General features: G+C 45.4%; 2 protein-coding genes across 4 annotated transcripts in view; one reads left to right on the top strand and one right to left on the bottom strand.

Moving 5' to 3' along the window:
- Positions 1-19191, top strand: part of FAM118A (family with sequence similarity 118 member A) — a 31343-nt gene extending 12152 nt beyond the window's left edge. For all 3 annotated transcript variants that reach the window (XM_063134369.1, XM_063134368.1, XM_063134370.1), the window contains 6 exons: positions 6747-6968; positions 9631-9759; positions 11441-11726; positions 16328-16360; positions 17083-17166; positions 18632-19191. In XM_063134369.1, the coding sequence (XP_062990439.1) occupies positions 6747-6968; positions 9631-9759; positions 11441-11726; positions 16328-16360; positions 17083-17166; positions 18632-18660 (783 nt within the window). In that variant the 3' untranslated portion in view covers positions 18661-19191. The remainder of the gene's footprint in view (positions 1-6746; positions 6969-9630; positions 9760-11440; positions 11727-16327; positions 16361-17082; positions 17167-18631) is intronic.
- The window catches only part of KIAA0930 (KIAA0930 ortholog), a 451608-nt gene that overhangs the window by 282124 nt on the left and 149584 nt on the right, over positions 1-19900 (bottom strand). The window lies entirely within an intron of this gene.

The raw sequence follows: 19900 nt of genomic DNA on the forward strand, positions 1-19900 counted from the left end.
AGCATTTCCCCATCACTTGCACACCCATTCAAACCCATTCTATGCCCCCCAAACCTCTTTCTCTATGCTATGCCAACAAACTTTTATAACCCCAATCTTACACATATTTAGTAAAATTTCAATGAAAAAATAATCTTACAGTTTCAGTTCTGTTTCACCAACCATCTAAGACTTGTTTTTGGCTTAGGCTGGGTTCTACTCTCTAGTTCAAGATGCTTGCCTCCCCCACACACACCATTTTTGCATTTCTAGCCTGTTGAAAAGACAGGTTGCTTACCTGTAACTGTAGTTCTTCGAGTGGTCATCTGTGCATTCACACATATGGGCTCTGCGCCTGCGCGGGGCCAGCTTCGGAAAACTTCACTAGCTGAAAACTTTTTAGGCGGGAACCCCTCCCCCACCGTCCACTGAGCATGCTCAGGGGTTCCCGCCTAATCCCCTCAGTTCCTGAAACCGCCTAGACAGTCTCACTGAGGAGAACCACCAGGTTATCAAAAATTTTAATGACACCATAGTGGGGACGGTGGGAGGGTTGTGTGACTGCACAGATGACCACTCGAAGAACTACAGTTACAGGTAAGCAACCTGTCTTTCTTCTTCGTGGTCTCTGTGCATCACACATATGGGCGAATAGCAAGCTGACTTACCGGAGGAGGGTGGTGTCAGTTGATGGATGAGTACTCATAGAATTGCCGATAAGACAGCACGCCCAAAGGCACAGTCTCTGCGCACCCTGATGTCCAGGCGGTAGTGACTGGCAAAGGTCAGAGGTGTCGACCAGGTAGCCGCTTTGCAGAGGTCTGGTAAAGCGATCCCCTTTTCAAAAGCTGTAGAAGTGGCCACTCCTCTGGTGGAGTGAGAGCGCACTTTACCCTCCAACGGGAGGCCAGCGAGTTCATAGGCTAGCTTAATAGTCTGAACCACCCAAGCAGATATTTTCTGCGGAGATGCCTGAAGTCCCTTTTGCCTGCCCCTGTAACAAACAAAAAGTCTTTGGGATCTCCGGAGGGTGGCAGTTCTGGACAGGTAAAAGGCAAGGGCCCGTCTTATGTCCAGGGTATGTAGAGCAGACTCAATAGGGGATGTCAGCGAAGGAAAGAAACTTGGGAGCGTAATGTCCTGTCCAAGATGAAAGGAAGACACAACTTTCGGCAGAAAAGCTGGGTCCGGTCTAAGGACCACCTTGTCAGCGTGAAACACCATGTATGGTGAGTCTATGCGAAGTGCTGCTAGTTCGGATGAACACCTAGCAGATGTGACTGCAACAAGGAATGCCACCTTGAAAGTTAGTAAGCGCAAATCTGTACTTGCGAAAGGCTCAAAGGGCTTGGCAGATTGTGCCTTGAGCGCCAACGAGAGGCTCCATTGAGGAATAAAGGAGCGAACTGGTGGGATTGTGTTCTTCATGCCCTTCATGAACCGCTTTGTCAAAGGGTGTGTGAAGACCGAACAGCCCTGAATCCAATGGTGTGAAGCAGAGATAGCTGCTAGATAAACTCTTATTGATGAGAACTTGAGTCCTTTTTTAAATAAAGAATAAAGAAAGGAAAGCACTGTTGCTATTGGTGCTGAAAACGGGTTCTCGTTTCTACTGAGAGCAAAGGCAGAAAAGGCTGTCCATTTTTTTGCGTATGACCTTCTAGTAGCTGGTTTCCTAGCTGCTAGGATAATGTTCCATATGTCAGTAGGCAGCGGTTGGTTGTCTAACGTTGCCTTATCCTCCAAGCTGTTAGGTTTAGGGACTTGACATCCGGATGGAAGATGAGTCCCTTCCCCTTGGAGATGAGGTTGTGACATTGAGGCAGTCTGATAAACTCCGCTGAGGACAGTTTGAGTAGCGGAGTGAACCACGGCTGCCTTGGCCACCAAGGCACTACTAAGATGGCGTTGGCGTTGTCGCTGCGCAGCTTTATAATAACTCTTGAGAGGAGTGGTATGGGGGGAAACAGGTACAGGAGCCGTCCTGTCCACGTCCTCTCGAAGGCGTCTCCTAGAGATGCTGCCCCGTGGCCCGCCCACGTGCAGTATTAGCTGCAGATGGCATTCTCTGGTGACGCGAATAAATCTATTACAGGCTGGCCACATGCCTGAAAGATCATGTCCAGAACAGTGTCTTTCATCCGCCACTCATGCGTATCCACAAAGGTGCGGCTGAGGTCATCTGCCAGGATGTTGTCCTGGCCTGCGATATGAATGGCAGACAAAGTCATGTCGTGGGCAATTGCCCAATGCCAAATGTCCAGAGTGAGGGAGATCAGGTCCATAGACCTCGTCCCGCCTTGCTTGTTTATGTGCCAGACAGCAGCCATATTGTCTGTATGGATCTGGATTACGTGACCCGATAAGGTCTGCTGAAAGGCATACAGAGCTTTTTGGATAGTCATCAACTCCAAGACGTTGATGTGTCTTTTCCTGTCGAGGGAGCTCCAGCGCTCCTGGATGGTTAGATCCCTGCAGTGGGCTCCCCAGCCCAATAGCGATGCGTCTGTCATTAGATGTTGTGATGGTATTGGGGGTTTGAAGTCCAAGCCTTGTGTGATAGTGGACAAATCCGTCCACCAAAGGAGCGTGTCCTTTATTTTGGCTGGGAGCGACAATTTCACTCGATGAGCGTCCAATGTATTGTCGTACTCCTGCAGAAGCCACAACTGGAGAGGTCTCATGTGCAGACGCGCCCAAGGGACAACATTGACCGTCGTTGCCATGAAACCCAATAACCTTTGCACCTGGAAGGCAGAGGTGATTTTAGAGTGGAAGAGCTTAATTGCAAGTTTAATTAACGTATTAGCTCTATCCTCTGGAAGGAAAGCCCTGGAGCAGGTTGAGTCTAGAATTGCTCCAAGGAATTTTATTTTTTGAATTGGTTGAAAATTTGATTTTTCTTTGTTGATGCAAAGGCCTAATTTGTTGAGGAGGTTGATGGTGAGGTGGGTATTACGGGTGGCTTCCTGCTCCGTATTAGCCACTATCAGCCAATCGTCCAAGTAGGGGTAGATCTCTACCCCTCGAGTCCTCAGAAAGGCGCAAACTGGTGCCATACACTTTGTGAAGACTCGGGGGCAGTAGAAAGCTCAAAAGGAAGCACTTTGAATTGGAAAACGTCTTCCCCTACTATGAACCTGAGGTATTGGCGACGATCTGGATAGATAGAAACATGAAAATATGCATCCTTAAGGTCGATAGACGTGAACCAATCCCCTTGGGAGAGGAAAGGTAGGATGCTTGCTAAAGAGTTCATCCGGAATTTTTTAGGGTTGATGAACTTGTTTAGCTCCCTGAGGTCCAAAATAGGTCTCAGCCCCCCATCCCGTTTCGGAACCATAAAGTAGCGGGAGTAGAAGCCGCCTCCTAGTGCGCAAGTTGGTAATCGCTCTATGGCGCCCTTCTCTAAAAGAGACGTAGTCTCTTGCAACAGAGCGTCTGTAGGTGGTGAGAACCTTGCGGTTCCGAGGGGAGGGGGGGTGGAGAACTCTATTTTGTAGCCCCGAGATATGATGTCAAGGACCCATGTGTTAGATGTAATAGTGGTCCAATTGCAGAAAAAAGGGGCAAGGATGTCACCAAACTTAGGTGTTAGGCTGTTTGGTGTATGACAGTCAAAGACGCCGTCTTTGATTCGGGTCAGGCTTGCTTTTGTTTTGCTTGAACCGTCCCGGATACTGTTGCCTCCTGTACTGACCCTGAGGTTGGTATGAAGTGGGACGGTCTTGCAGTTGGAATTGCTGCTGCCTTGGTTGGAACTGCTGCTGCGTTCTTGGCCAGCGTCTCTGGCGGAATGGTCTCTGAAGCTGTTGTTGCTGCTGACCAATCCCCATTTTCTTAGCCGTATTTTTGGCTTTCTGGATGCTCTCCATAGACTCATCCGTGGAAGAGTGGAAGAGACCTTCCCCGTCAAAGGAAAGGTCCTCTATCCGGGTGCGCGCTTCCTGAGATAGTCCTGCGGACCTGAGCCACGCATGTCGTCTCAACGCGATGGAGGCTACCATTGCTTTTGAAGCACAGTCAGTGGCATGTCTCGCTGTGTTAAGTTGTTGCCGTGACAGCCTCATGGCTTCTGTGTAAAAAACATTTGATAGCTCTCTTTGATCGTCTGGCAGATATCCAGAAAGAGATGCCATTTTTTCCCATAAAAAGGACTGATATTTTGCCATGGTGGCTTGGTAGTTGTGTACTCTTAGTGACAAAGATGTGGAAGAATAAATTCTTCTTCCCAGGCCGTCCAGTCTCCGACCTTCCTTGTCAACCGGAGCATTATGTTTTCTCTGAGTGCGTCCTTGGGATGCCTCAACTATGATTGAATTAGGCTTGGGGTGGGTGAAAAGGAACGGTGCTGTCTTTTCTTGGATTTTGTAGAAGTTATCTAACTTCCTCGATGTTGGTGGCATAGAGGAGGGCATATTCCACGACTGTTGGGCTGTGCATAATAGCACGGGTAAATATGGAATTTCCGCTGGGGTAGATGACTCACAATATAAGTCGTCGTAAACAGGGTGATTTAACTTCTCTATTGGCTGAGAAGTTTCGATCCCCAAGGACCTCGCCATTCTTTGCACTTGATCAGTGAAATGGGTCAAGTCCTCGGAAGGGGAGATTACATCTGTCGCTACCACTAAATCATCCGGTGAAGGGAATGATGGTGGAGGTGATGGTTCCTGAGAGGAATCTGATTGATCCAATGCACTTCCTCTCGTTCTAGCCGCGGGCAAAGCTTGCAGAGCCTGCAACGGTACCGACGTTGTCGGTGCCGTAGTTTGCACCCGTTGCGGTGGAGGCCTCGGTACCGAGGGCTGCGGCCGTGGTGGCATAGCAGCAGCATCTTCCACGGGTGGAGGGCGGGAAACTGTCTCTGATGGAGGTTGCCGGAAACGTGGGTACAGAGCGTAATGTTCCTGGTAATAATAAAAGTCTTGCTGCCGTCTATGCCTCCAATCCTCGTAGTAGCAAGGAGGATACTGTGGAGGATGCCAATACTGACTAGAATGAATTGAAGTCGGTGAACGGTCTCGGTTGTAGTCATATGGTGATACTGGACGGTACCGATGGCCGTCGGTATTGGGAGGTGGCATATCTTGGTACCGATGCGTGTCGGTATCGAAGTCTCGGTACTGATGTGTGTCGGTATCGAATCTCGGTCGTGATTCAAGTCCTTGTCGGTACCGATGTCCATCGGTACCGATAGGTGGTTGTTGGCTTTGGCGATATCGAGGAGAGGTAGGACCCTCTTCCACCAATGTCGGATCTAGTGAGGAACCTCTAATTTCTCCTTCCGAGATTGATGCCCTTAAACTTGTCTCCTTGGCCGGTATCGTGATGATATTGAAGGACGGTACCGGGGAAGCTATTATTTGCTCTGTTCGTGGCGGCGTCAAGGCCGGCGGTGAAGACGGAGTCGCCCGTCTCGGTATTGAGAAGGCTCTCGGTACCGAGAGTGTTGGTATCAGACTTGCTGATATTGGAGGCGTTTTCTGTAGGGAAAGCCTCAATATCGGGCTTCTCGGTGCCGTAGGGCGCTTTGGTACCGAAGTCGTCGGTACCGGAGTCCTCGGTATCGACGGGTTTGACTTTGTCAATTTTTTCTTTCTCTCCTTTGATTTTAGTTTGCTTTTCTTCCGTTGGGGTTCTTCGGACCCAACGTGCTCTCTCGCTCTCTTAGAGATTTTCCTGGCCGCTTTTGACGAGGCGGAAAGAGAGGAGGAGGGGGGAACCGATAAGGCATCACTCCGTGATGGAGGAGGTTGGGGCACAGACTCCATTGTATTGGGAGATTTGGAGCATCAAGACGTACTCAGTTTCTCCACTGCCTCCAACGCCTTTTCCCAAAGTAACGCCCGAAGGTGATCAGATCGGTTCTTCCTGGTTTGCCTCGAGAATTTCAGGCAAAAACAACAGGACTCGACGACATGCGTCTCCCCCAAGCACAGCAAACACCAGGAATGTCCGTTGGTTTGGGATATCTTCTGCCCACAACCGGAGCACTTTTTGAAGAGGCCTTGTAGTGCCATAGGCACCAAGGCTGAGGTAACGAACAACAAGTAATTTTTTAATTTTTTTTTATAACTAGATAGGAAAAGATTAGAAAACTGTAGAAGTAAGAAAAAGGATGAAAAATAGTATTATTCAGCTAGGTAAAAAAACGATACCAAACAGAGAAGTCTCCAAACGCTGTTGACCCTACAAGCGGTTGAAGAGAACTGAGGGGATTAGGCGGGAACCCCTGAGCATGCTCAGTGGACGGTGGGGGAGGGGTTCCTGCCTAAAAGAATTTCAGCTATAGAAGTTTCCGAACCTGGCCCCGTGCAGGCGCAGAGCACATATGTGTGATGCACAAAGACCACAAAGAAGAATATGTCTGTCCCCAATTTACTACCCTATTTGCCCCAGGGTGGGGGCGGGATTGTGATAAGGCTTGTTGCTAGTTTCCAGAGATAGATGGGGAAATATCTGAAGTGGTTCAGGAGGGAAAGTTTGTGCTTTCATCTCAGGTCAGTTTTCCCTGATCTGGTGTCCTCCAGAAGGTTTTATTTTATTTTATTTTATTTATGTATTTATTAATTTCTATACCGCCCAATAGCCGGAGCTCTCTGGGCGGTTCACAAAAATTAATTGGCCATGCTGATGGTAGTTGGCAGCTGTGGTAACATCTTAAATGCGATATATTTTGGTGGTTCCAAGGTTCAGTGTACCATGCTACCCAAGGTCCCTAGAATATTCTCGTCTTTTTGATGGTCTTCTATTTCTTCCCCCAGCGCACAGGAGATGCCAAACCCAATTTTTTCCAGGACTGTCTGATGGAGGTTTTTGATAACTTGGAGCAACATATTCAGAATCCTGTTGTTTTGCAGTCCATCCTCCAACTAATGGAAAGAGGCACAATGGTGCTGACCACAAACTATGACAACTTACTTGAAATCTTTGGCCAGCAGCAGAGTAAACCTATGGAATCTCTTGACTTGAAAGATAAGGACAAGGTATGGCAAGACTGATGAATATGTTTTCGGAAATGGTGCACTTCCCCTGTGTTTACAGAATGTAAAATGTTTAACAAAGGGCACAGTGCCCCAGACATTGTGCACAAACGTCATTGAAATGAGTGGGAGCAGCATGAAATATCCATTTCAGTGTTACTTGTATGGAGAAGAAGAGCCAATGGCTCGTGTTCAGGGCTGTGTGTCTTTTGTTTTGAATACTGCGTTCTTATGATAGCAGGTGGCAGCTTCTTCAAATACCAAATACTAGGGGTGTGCACGGACCCCCCGCTCCGCTTCTCTTCCAGATCCGCGATTTGCGGATCGGGCCGCTTCGTTCCGCCCCCGCTCTGCCTATGTCCGCTCCGCTCCACTGCGGAGCTCCAGATCCAGATCGGAGCTCCGTTCCCCCCCCCCCATAGGCTTGCATTAAGCTAAAAAAGTATACAACTTTTTTTCTGTTAAAGTTAGAAACCTCAAGTTTGGCACCATGACACCTCATGGATGTATACACACGCACGCCAAGACTCAAGGCAATCCAATCATCCCCTGATTTTTGGGGAATTTATGAAAATCGGGCACCCCATTCATACCCCTTTCGATAGCTCCGTCAATTTGCACGTTAGAAACCTCAAACTCGCCACCATGATAGCTTATCCAGGGATACACATGCATGCCAAGACTCAAGGTAGTCCCATCATCCCCTGATTTTTGGGGAATTTATGAAAATCGGGCACCCCAATAACACCCCTTTCGATAGCTCCGTCAATTTGCACATTAGAAACCTCAAACTCACCACGATAGCTTATCCAGGGGTACACATGCACGCCAAGACTCAAGGCAGTCCCATCATCCCCTGATTTTTGGGGAATTTATAAAAATCGGGCACCCCATTTGCAGACGTGGACTGTTCTCTGACATTTGGACAGATAAAAAAAGGAAGTGGGCACACTCACAGATGCCATCTAGACCTACAATCATGCCAAGGTACAAGGCAATCCCATCATCCCCTGATTTTTCTTCTACACTTGAAAAATGGATTTGGAACTTCCAAAAGTCTAATTGAGTGCAGGAAGGACTTCTCCCCTGAGTCAAAGCCAGACACAAACCATCCCTGCGAGGCGGGCAGGGGAGGAGGGAGGGAAGGCAGGCAGGCAGCAGACATTTCTGGGGGCATAAGGAAGTGAGCCAAGGATAAGCCAGTAATGCATATAAAATGGAATAAATAAATAAATAAATAAACAAAGGAGGGGTGGAATTAAAAGCAGCAGTGTTGCTGAATAAACAACAAGAACTTTTTAAAAAAGGCTATATCTGTCTTTTACCAGTAATAGGGGTGGTGGTGGACGTGCCCAAAGGGGGAAGCATCAGCCAATTTGACTGGTCCTGTCTAGGTACCAGTCTTTTAAGAAGCAAACGCTCACTTCAAGTCATGACAGGCATTGCTCCACTGGGTTACTCTTTGCAGGGCTCTGATGGTCCTCCAAGTACAGGAGAGTGAGGGCACATCCACATGCCCTAGGGGAGCTCATCCCCTTGCACCACATCTATTCAGTTGTTCCCCAAACTTAGGGTGGGTAGCAGTGCTGTGTTTTTTCTCTCTCTTATTATTGGCTTAGTATATGATTTCAGGTTGTTTGTGCATTTGGTGGGGCTACTGTTTTAAAAAACACTGGGAAAAGTCCGTTCAGACTAAGAAAGAGAAGTTCCCAGAATCCCAAGTTACCCGTTTTGCCTATCCCCTCCTCCAACTTTGGGATCATGTGATCATGACTGGGAGTTGACTCTGCCCCTCAGCAATCAAAAAGGTAATCTTTTTCCCACCTTTACCCTACTTTTTTAAAAATTCTAGCAAGCGATCCGCACCACGCAGAGAGCTGAGAGTAGGCTCAAAATGACCCCCAGCCATGACTCTCTAAGCACAAGAAGTTTCAGAAAGATAGCTTCAAAAACAACACAGTTATCCCCTTTTCTTTTCCGCAATGCAATCCTATGGGCGAAATGTTTCAAAATGGCGATCGGATCGGTCCGCGGAAAGAGGATCGCTCCGAAAATGGGCGCTTCTCTTCGCCTTGCTTCTAGGGGTCCGTGGTCCGCTTCTACTCCGCCTCTGGGCAAGGCGGAGCAGGCAATTTGCTTCTGATTCTCCGGTTCTAATCGGAGCGGAGCACATGCCTACCAAATACTCCTTAGATATGCAGTGTTTTTCACAATACAAAAATATTGTTTAGTGTATTGATGCTAGACGGTTTTTTGTTAAGCTGTGTGGTTTCCTGTACTTTTCATAGAATCATAGAATAGCAGAGTTGGAAGGGGCCTACAAGGCCATCGAGTCCAACCCCCTGCTCAATGCAGGAATCTACCCTAAAGCAGCCCTGACAGATGGTTGTCCAGCTGCCTCTTGAATGCCTCTAGTGGGGGAGAGCCCACAACCTCCCTAAGTAACTGATTCCATTCTCGTACTGCTCTAACAGTCAGGAAGATTTTCCTGATGTCCAGCTGGAATCTGGCTTCCTTTAACTTGAGCCCGTTATTCCGTGTCCTGCACTCTGGGAGGATTGGGGGTTGGACTCGATGGCCTTGTAGGTCCCTTCCAACTCTGCTATTCTGTGATTCTATGATTCTAATATTTAGCAGTATTAATGAACTGTATGGCTTTCTTCAGGTTCTCCAGTGGGCGAAAGGACACATCAAATATGGAGTTCTTCACATTCACGGGTTGTACACTGATCCCTGTGGAATGGTATTGGATCCCTCAGGATATAAAGACGTTACTCAAGACCCTGAGGTGATGGTATGTGCTCAAGACCAGAGCAGTAGTCAGAGTTGTCCCCACTTTGTCTGAGTGAAGCCATACCTGCACCCCATAGCCCCCCCCCACAGGGAGGAACCTTTTCATTCCATTCCCCTGAGGGGGGCTGTCCTACAGCAGGGAGGTGTGCCCTGGCGTAACGATCTTCCTTGCCTTCAAACCATATATGGACTAATGTCTGTCTCAAGGAAATTGGGCCTTTTGGGACCAAAGGATCCCTGTGATGGACTTTGCTCAGTAAAAACTTTACTGAGGTTTTTCTGTGCAAGATGCCAGAGGGAAACTGTGGCAGGAGGCCCCACTGTTACCTGGCACCATTCGTGCAAAAACCTCTGCCGCCGTGTACAATTGGCTCCTGCTCAGGGAAGGAGCCAGCTGCGCACAGGATTTCTGTGTGCAAAGTGGAGGAGGCGCTGCCCTCTCTTCCATTTTGGGCTCAGTGTGTGTCTTTTGTTCTCCCTCCCAGAGTCACGAAGTGGAGGAGAGGGGAATGTTGCTTCCTGCTCATTGTTTATTTATTTATTTTATTTATTTAAGCATTTTTATGCCGCCATTCAGCCAAAAAAGGCTTTCACGGCGGCTTACAAAAGTATTTCTTGACAGTCCCTGCCCACAGGCTTACAATCTAAAAGACATGACACAAAAGGAAAGGGGATTGGGAGGGAGGAGGAGGGGGAAAAGGAAAGCAAATTCAGGCACTGCAATCTTAGTTGCAAAGTTCAGCAGTTAAAGTTGGCAGTTGGCAGCAGGAGGGAGGGGGCTCTCGGCTGGAGCTGGACCCAGGCACGATGGAGAGGTGCCTGGCTGCTTCCTCCTTCACTGGTGGTCTCTGCAGAGACAGTTGGTAGCATTGTTGTCCTCTTCTGTTGCGGTGGGAAGGAGAGGTGTGCCCCTCTCCACCTTCTGTACCTGCTATAGCAGTAGCAGCAAGGCAAGAGGAAGAAGATGGAGCTCATTTCTCATCCTTCTCCTGTCTCAGTGCTCCACAAACCCATCAGGAAAGCCAGGCTAGAAAATAGTGATTTGCTGAGGGTTAATCTATGACCTCCCTGGCTGAGAAGGGATCTGAAGCACGGTCTTTGGCCCAAGTCTAACACACTATCCACTGTAACATGCAGATTCCCATGAAATGCTGGTGAAATGCTTGGGGCAGTATCTCTCTACACCTGGGAAAGTAACGTTTGGTCACGCTACCAAATTCGATGGGCACGATAGCAGCTATGGCCTTCTAATAATTCCACAAATGTTACTAGCTTGCAAAAATGTTGCTAGCTCACACTTACCATTGTAAGTTATTTGTCGCATGATCATCGTCTGAAAGGGGTGGAGAGGGCAAGTACTGTCTTAAAAGTTTGAAAACTTCCCTACCTAGTCTCTTGTAAGCAATTTTGAATCACTACAGGCGATCAAGCAAATGGCTACTTATGAACCTTGGTACTATTAGAATTAACCCATTACAACAGGAGCAGGGAACCTGTAGGCCTCCAGATGTTGGATTCCAGTTCCCATCAGCCTCAGCCAGCGTAGCCTGTAGTCAGGAATGATGGGTGTTGTAGTCTGACAATATCTGGAGGGCCACAGGTTCCCCACCCCTGCTTTTACCATATTTGTGGCCTGAATGTCCGAACGTCAATTTATGGACTAATTGGTGTTTTTTCCCCAGGGGGCTTTGCAGAACCTGTACCGGACAAAATCTTTTCTGTTTGTGGGCTGTGGAGAGACCTTGCGTGATCAGATATTTCAGGCCCTCTTCCTATACATGGTTAAAAACAAAGTGGAACTAGAACATTACATGTTGGTGCTTAAAGAAAATGAAGACCAGTTTTTTAAACTCCAGGCAGATATGCTTCTACATGGCATAAAAGTAGTATCCTACGGGGATTGCTTTGAAAGTTTTCCAGAGTATGTTCAGGATCTCACCACTCAGATCTGCAAACAGAGGAGTCCAGGTACTGTGTACAGTATAAATGTGTCAAAACATTTCCCCCCGTTTTTCATATACCTGTAGTTCTTGGTTTCAAATCTTTCAGGAATGAAGGACATGAAAGTCCTTTGGAAGTCTGTACATGGATACATGGCATCAGACGTTTATGCATTTTATACATAAAATCAGTCTTGTTTGCTCTGAGAATTAATCTACAATTACTGTCGGTATTAGCAATCATTAATGGGTCTTGCAATTCCAACTTTACCCACAAATGTGCTCTGATAAAATGACAGGAAAAATATTCTGCTTTTTAACTGGCCTGATCTTGAGTGTCCAAACTAGAAGGTATGTGAGCCTAGTGTTGAGATAGGTGTTGCCATGTTGGTCGGAGTGAATATAAGGGATACTGCAAAAGTATACCTTAATTGGTACTTTCAATTAGCAAATGTCCAGATCTCAAGAAGGCCCACCTATTGTCCTTTCCTTCATCTTTGATTACAGCTATAATACTCTGGCAGAGAACACTGCCCTGTATTCCTGAGGAACCTCTTATGGGTGGAGAAAAATGCATTATCCCAAAGCACTAAAAAAAGCACATGTACAGTAGTTATTTTGTTGCACATTGAATATGACCCAACAGTGCGATGTGGCTGCAAGAAAGGCAAATGCTATTTTGGGCTGCATTAATAGAACTATAGCTTCCAAATCACATGAGGTACTGGTTCCTCATCTAGAGTATTGCGTCCAGTTCTGGGCTCCACAATTCAAGAAGGACGCAGACAAGCTGGAGCGTGTTCAGAGGAGGGCAACCAGGATGATCAGGAAACAAAGGTCTGGAGACAAAGCCCTATGAAGAGAGACTGAAAGAACTGGGCATGTTTAGCCTGGAGAAGAGAAGATTGAGGGGAGACATGATAGCACTCTTCAAATACTTAAAAGGTTGTCACACAGAGGAAGGCCAGGATCTCTTCTTGATCATCCCAGAGTGCAGGACACGGAATAACGGGCTCAAGTTACAGGAAGCCAGATTCCGGCTGGACATCAGGAAAACCTTCCAGACTGTTAAGAGCAGTATGACAGTGGAATCAGTGACTTAGGGAGGTTGTGGGCTCTGCCACACTAGAGGCCTTCAAGAGGCAGCTGGACAACCACCTGTCAGGGATGCTTTAGGGTGGATTCCTGCATTGAGCAGGGGGTTGGACTTGATGGCCTTGTAGCCCCCTTCCAACTCTACTATTCTATGATTCTATACTCCCAGGTAAGTGGGTATAGGATTGCAGCTCAATATTGGGAGCTGCCATTCCACAGCCCTTTTATCCCTAGGCAGGAAGGAGTTCTTGATTCTTCACAAACTGCTAGAGGCTTAGCAGCTCCCTGTACTAATATGTTTCTTAATTCCAACGGCGTTTCAATGTGGTGCTTAGCTCTCTTCTGCATTACTTGAAACAGGTGTAGCTGTGCAAGAACAATCTGGGGCAAACAAATAATCTTTATGCAGGAAAAGAACATAAATGAAATAAACAAAAAACAAACAAAATAAAATATCAGTAGAAGTAGTAAGAATAACTTAGAAAGCCCTATAAAGAACCAATGAACTGATTTAGCAAAGGTGTTAAATGCCACACAATGAAGTATCATCCTCAGAATTACAAAGACCCTGCAGGTAAACCTAGATTATGCTTGTAGAGCACAGCCAAGTATATAACTTAGTTGGGAGTGATGGTCTTCAAAGCAAGACACTCAAGATGAATACAAAGATCCGACCTTCAGTTATTTTCACGTCTATTGGATATAAAAACAGACACACTTTCTTATCACAGCATGTTTCTGTCCCCCATCATCAAAATGACAGGGTTGCTCTTTGGACACTAGTATATAAACTTTCATTACATGAAATTTCAATGTCTGAAGAATCCCGTGTAATTCACAAGCTTGCATTCCTCTACATCAAACTAAAACAAAAAAATGTAACTTTTTATATGAAATGAAAACATCGAACAGTGAGGCAAAATAATAAAGAGCTGGTTACGTCATTACCAGCTGGTTGCATCATAATTTATCCTCACACTGTCCCTTTGCTTTTGTGGTTTGCAAATCCCATATAGAGGTTCTAAAAGGAACAGAAACTAGGGGGGAATCCGCACGTCGTTCCGAGATCGCTTCTAAGCGACCCCAGTGCGGCGTGAAAGTGATCGTGTAACTGGCCTTTGGAAGAGCCGACGAAGAGACGTCCTTCCCGCCGCTGCCACCCACAGACCTCCTCGCCGACGGCGAGGAGAGCTCGGCTGAAGAAGGTGGGGTTGAGAGCGGAAGAAGCTCTCCACCCCGCCTTCTTCCCCTGAGCTCTCCGTCCCAGCCGACGAGGTCTGTGGGTGGCGGCGGCGGTGGTGGCAAAGACGTCTCTTCGGTGGCTCTTCCAAAGGCCGGTTACACGATCGCTTTCACGCCGCACTGGGGTCGCTTAGAAATGATCTCGGAACGACGTGCGGATTCCCCCCTGATATTTGAGGAGTAGAAAATGGTTTGACTTCAATTATGTACTGATTTGTATTAGGAGTGTGCACGGCCCCCCCACTCTGCTTCTCTTTCAGATCCGCGATTTGCGGATCGGGCCGCTTCGCTCCGCCCCCGTTCCGCCCATGTCCGCTCCGCTCCGCTCCGCTGCGGAGCTCCGGATCCGGATCGGAGCTCCGTTTCTCCCCCCCCCCCCATAGGCTTGCATTAAGCTAAAAAAGTATACAACTTTTTTTCTGTGAAAGTTAGAAACCTCACGTTTGGCACCATGACACCTCATGGAGGTATACACACGCACGCCAAGACTCAAGGCAGTCCTATCATCCCCTGATTTTGGGGGAATTTATGAAAATCGGGCACCCCATTCACACCTTTCGATAGCTCCGTCAATTTGCACGTTAGAAACCTCAAACTCACCACCATGATAGCTTATCCAGGGATACACACGCACACCCAGACTCAGGGCAGTCCCATCATCCCCTGATTTTTGGCGGGGCTTAAACCTGCAAACATCTCAATGGGGCCATTTCAAAGGAAATCCCAAGATGCCATGAATTGGGGAGTAGAGATAAACCTATATGAATCTTCTTCCACACTTGAAAAATGGATTTGGAACTTCCAAAACTCCCAAGTGAGCGCAGGAAGGACTTCTCCCGAGTCAAAGCCAGACACACACAACATCCCTGCAAGGCGGGCAGGGGAGGAGAGAGGGAAGGCAGGCAGGCAGCAGACATTTCTGGGGGCATAAGGAAGTGAGCCAAGGATAAGCCAGTAATGCATATAAAATGGAATAAATAAACAAAGGAGGGGTGGAATTAAAAGCAGCAGTGTTGCTGAATAAACAACAAGAACTTTTTTAAAAAGGCTATATCTGTCTTTTACCAGCAATAGGGGGACGTGCCCAGGGGAGGGGGAAGCAGCTGTCACTTCAACTCATGATAGGCATTGCTCCACCGGGTTACTCTCTTTGGAGGGCTCTAATTGCCCTCCAAGTACAGGAGAGAGTGGGGGCACGTCCACATGGGATGCCCTAGGGGAGCTCATCCCCTTGCACATCTTTTAAGTTGTTCCCCAAAGTTAGGGTGGGTAGCAGTGCTGTGTTTCTATCTCTTATTATTGGCTTAGTATATGATTTCAGGTTGTGTTTGTGCATTTGGTGGGGTTACTGTTTTAAAAAACACTGGGAAAAGTCCATTCAGACTAAGAAAGAGAAGTTCCCAGAATCCCAAGTTACCCGTTTTGCCTATCCCCTCCTCCAACTTTGGGATCATGTGATCATGACCGGGAGTTGACTCTGCCCCTCAGCCCTTCGGAAAAGGTATTTTCCCGCCGTTTTTTTTAAAAATTCTACCACACGAACCGCAGCACACAGAGAGCTGAGAGTAGGCTCAAAATGACCCCCATCCACGACTCTCCAAGCACAAGAATTTTCAGAAAGATAGCTTCAAAAACAACACAGTTATCCCCCTTTCTTTTCCGCAATGCAGTCCTATGGGCGAAATGTTTCAAGATGGCGATCGGATCGGACCGCGGAAACCGGAGCGCTCCGAAAATGGGCGCTTCTCTTCACCTTGCTTCTAGGGGTCTGCGGTCCGCTTCTACTCCACCTCTGGGCAAGGTGGAGCAGGCCAATTCGCTCCTGCTTCTACGCTTCTAATCAGAGCGGAGCACATGCCTAATTTTTATTCAAAGCTATGACACATTCTTGCTAGGGAAAAAAGAATGAGGAATAAGAATGCTCTTAACACAAGGGTATTTCCAATATGCCTTATAACAGAATGAAAACCTAGGCCGCTACATCATGGGAAATGTTACTGTGATACAGCAGACCTGGGTTTTAAAGGAGACAATTGAACCTGTCAAACTACGAATTATCCCTAAACCTGTGTTTGCAGTTTTCCACAGACAAAAAAGCTGAGTGTTATATAATATGGGACTACTGCAAAAAGTGTCTAAGCACCATGTGAACCCCTAGATAAGATGGTTCTGTGCATTTAAAGTATTTCATGCAACATTGTTTATTAGTAACTTTGAAAAGCAAATGTATTGTTTGTTTTAAATTAAACTAAATTCTATCTAGCCTGATCTGTGAATTATTATTTTTCCCAGATGCAGATCGAGTGGACAGTACAACACTTTTGGGTTAAGTATATTTTTATTTGCATGTATGTCTTTGGAATATTGAATTGGGGTGGTGTAATATTGAATTGGGAGCAATTGGATATCATTTTACATTCATGCGAGCTCTACCTCAGCTCGATTATTACCAGACCAAGAGTTTGTAATACTAGCAACTAGAAGGCGTCATGCAGCAATTATTTATTTTCTTTAAGAAATTTTCTGTGATAAGGAAAAAGACGGAAAAAGCGGTGGGAAAACATGGGAGAGGTACAAGCGGATGATACTTTCTGGATCATGTGTAAGCTTCCATGAATAAGGCAGAGTGATGGCATCATAAAAGCCTCATCTGGAAGCACTCGTATTGGCTTGGATCCACACTATATTAGGCAATTTTAGTTAGTCATAGTAATGTTGAAATCAGTGGGACTTATAGATCTGCAACTTTGTGCTTACTCCTGAATAGTTTTCAGTCAATGAACATTCTCTCTTGCTGGCCCTTAAATCTTTGCTCACTCATACAGATTACCCCACATAGATGCTTAACATCTTATCCCAAGGAAAAGAATACTTCACACTAGGATACTTTTTAGAATGGAGTCAAGTGTCTGCTAATTGTTCACCAGTGCATTATAGTATGGATTGTAGTGACTGTGCTGTAGATTTGGACCAAGTCCTAGTTGTATGATCCAGTACTTAAGTGTCATTACATGTGTTCAATTTGTAACACTGTTTGTTTTTTGCAGGAACACCTTGTGTGGATTGTGCAAAGCGAAGGCTAGGGGAAAGTGGAAATGACCAAACTAAGAGAGCAAGGCAAACAGATAATGGTAATTCTAACTCTGTTATTTTTAATTTTCAAGGGGACACATTAAGGAGTATATTTAATTGAGCAGTGTTCACACTAATATGCCCTCACCAAGCACCTTACCAAACTAGAGCTGAATAAAAAGTGAAGTAATGGCTGTATTTGGACAACACGATATTCAATGGTAGGGTAATAATCAACTCCACAGTTGTTTATCTAGGGGATACTCCCCACACGACATGCTAATAAGCAACCATGGCGTGGATTAGGATCAGTGTTGAGTATTAGTTCGTGCTGAGTTGACACACTCATCCCCCGCCCTCTCTCCCCCCGTCGGTCCTCCCGCTAGTATCCCATCAGCTATTGCTGTCAAAAATCTATCCCGCTGGCTGGATTAGAGAGGCAGCTGCCGCTTTATCCAATCTTGCCTTGCGGCTTTGTGGCCAAGGATATTACCAACAGTGCCCTTCACACAACACGATAACCAATGGTGGTTCAAATAGCCAACTCTGCACAGTGTTGGTTATTTTAAAAAACTCCTGCCACACAACACAGTAACCCACAGTGGGTTGAATAACCAACCATTGAGTACTTAAACGTCTGCAGGTTATCATGTTGTCCAAGCCAAGTGAATGTGAAATGATTAGATTACTTTAAAAGCCAAGTATTATTTAAGATGAGATAGGAGGACAAAGCAAATGGAAAACATTGTAGAAAATTTGCCAGGTTTGTATTTAACTTGATATTTACCTATTGGGCATGATGGGTCTTGGATTTTGTCTTGTTTTTTAAGTCTTCTCTGTTCTTTTTAAAATCCAGGGTAGTTTACAGTTCTCTTCCAGGAAAGCAAAATAATGTATTATTTAGATCACTTATGGTTAATAGCTATGGGAATAATTATTTTACATAAATTGTAGCATGCTTGATTTTCCTTCAAATTATATGTAAAGTTCTTATATCTTGTGGGTTGCCCAGAGTATGTTATCATTTCCCACGCTAGTTGTATGAGGAGTACCAAGCAATCTGGGCAACCCATGTAATATAATCAGGGTTGGGTATTTGGCTTGTCAGATAATTAGAAAAACAACATAAACATCCACTTTATTACAAATATCTAATCACCAACAGGTTTGGTACTTATGCCAATTCACAAGAGTAAACTAAATTGTTTTGTAAACAAGGATTTATTTAATGAATTTTAACTTAAACCAACTAGCTGAGAACACTCACATCTCACTTGTTGCCTGTTACACTATCAGCCTGCTAAATAAATCTGAATTTCTCCAAGGCAGTTTCCTCTGTACCCAAACTTGACTAAGGGAAACAGCTTCTTTTATCACTGTGGTGCAGAGTTTTCAGGTGCATGCACACAGCAAGTACAATTAGACTGGTGACCATATACACAAGTGAAAGGAAATCTGACTTCTCAATTTTAAAAGTAGAATTAACTTACCCTGTTTTTTTTTTGTTTTTTTTTGAAAAAACAGATACTGCTGAAGAAGCTGTCCCTCTGTGAATATATGAGAACGTAACTTGAAAAGCAGCTCCCTGCTCTGATTGTGCCATGTACATCCTACAAAAACTGAAATAGGATCTTTTCACTTCATATGCATTGAACATTGTGTGGATCCCCTAAGAATTCTGTAGGAGTGGGATCCTATACACTAGTTCTGTACATTCCCCCCCCCCAAATATAGGTTTACATTTCAGAGGTATCCTTTAACCAAGACTAACTTGCTACTACCTCAATGAGAATATAATGCAAAAAGGGATATATAGCTTCTGACATGGCATTCTAATAGGTGAAGCAGCATTTTGCCTTTAGCTTCTTTGAATCTGACTAATCTTGTTTTCATCAATTATAAGTTCAAACAGGGGAAGGCATCTAATTCTCACAGAAGGGCTGTTTAAGACATTAAATTACAGCACTGCATGAGAGAAGTGGAACTAAATCTGAAGATGTTTTTTTCTGCATGCACAAAGAAACATAGAACAGCGCTAGAACCTACCTAAGATAGCATTGTGAATTCTTGTGGAAGCATTTGAGTCGTTTTTAGTAATGTAATGGGTTTTGTACATTTTGTAAGTTTTTAAGCCAAAAAAAGTAAGGGCTCTTAACAGTAAGGGCTCTTAATTTCTGTGCATTTTAATAAAAAACTCCGAAGCAAATATGATCATTCTCAACGTATCTATTAGTTTTGAAGAAACATGGGCATGAGGTGAAAAGCTAACATTAAAAATATAATATAAGATAGAAACTAAAAGATGCTGGTCATTGTCATTCATATCAGTATCGCCCAGTAGAAGTGCACAGTTGGGACAGCATATAGCCTACTTCACACAAACAACTCCAGCCTGCAAATAGAAGATTACATGATTACACCTCCATATAGAGTAGAATCACAGCACACAGGCAACTAGAATTGAATAAAGTTTATTAAACAATTTTCAAATACAAGTTATGCAAGTTAAACAAATATAACATTCAACGCTAAGACTGTTTTATAAAAGGAGCTAACATATTAAACCCCACTGAACACAGTGTCAGTATTACAAGCTGTCTTTATAAGCTTTTTATCAGTAAATGACAATGTCTCCATGCTTATTTGAGCTAGGTTCTTTTCAACTCAGTTGAAAAGAACCAAAAAAGACAGGAATGCAATATAGTAACTCAGGCCAAAAGCAGACGTTATATGTAGACGGATGTAACATTGCTCCCAAGGGCCCAGTTTAATCAGAAAAAGGCACTGCTAGAA

This window comes from Elgaria multicarinata, chromosome 9, assembly GCF_023053635.1.
Source record: "Elgaria multicarinata webbii isolate HBS135686 ecotype San Diego chromosome 9, rElgMul1.1.pri, whole genome shotgun sequence".
Classification (NCBI taxonomy): Eukaryota; Metazoa; Chordata; class Lepidosauria; order Squamata; family Anguidae; genus Elgaria; species Elgaria multicarinata.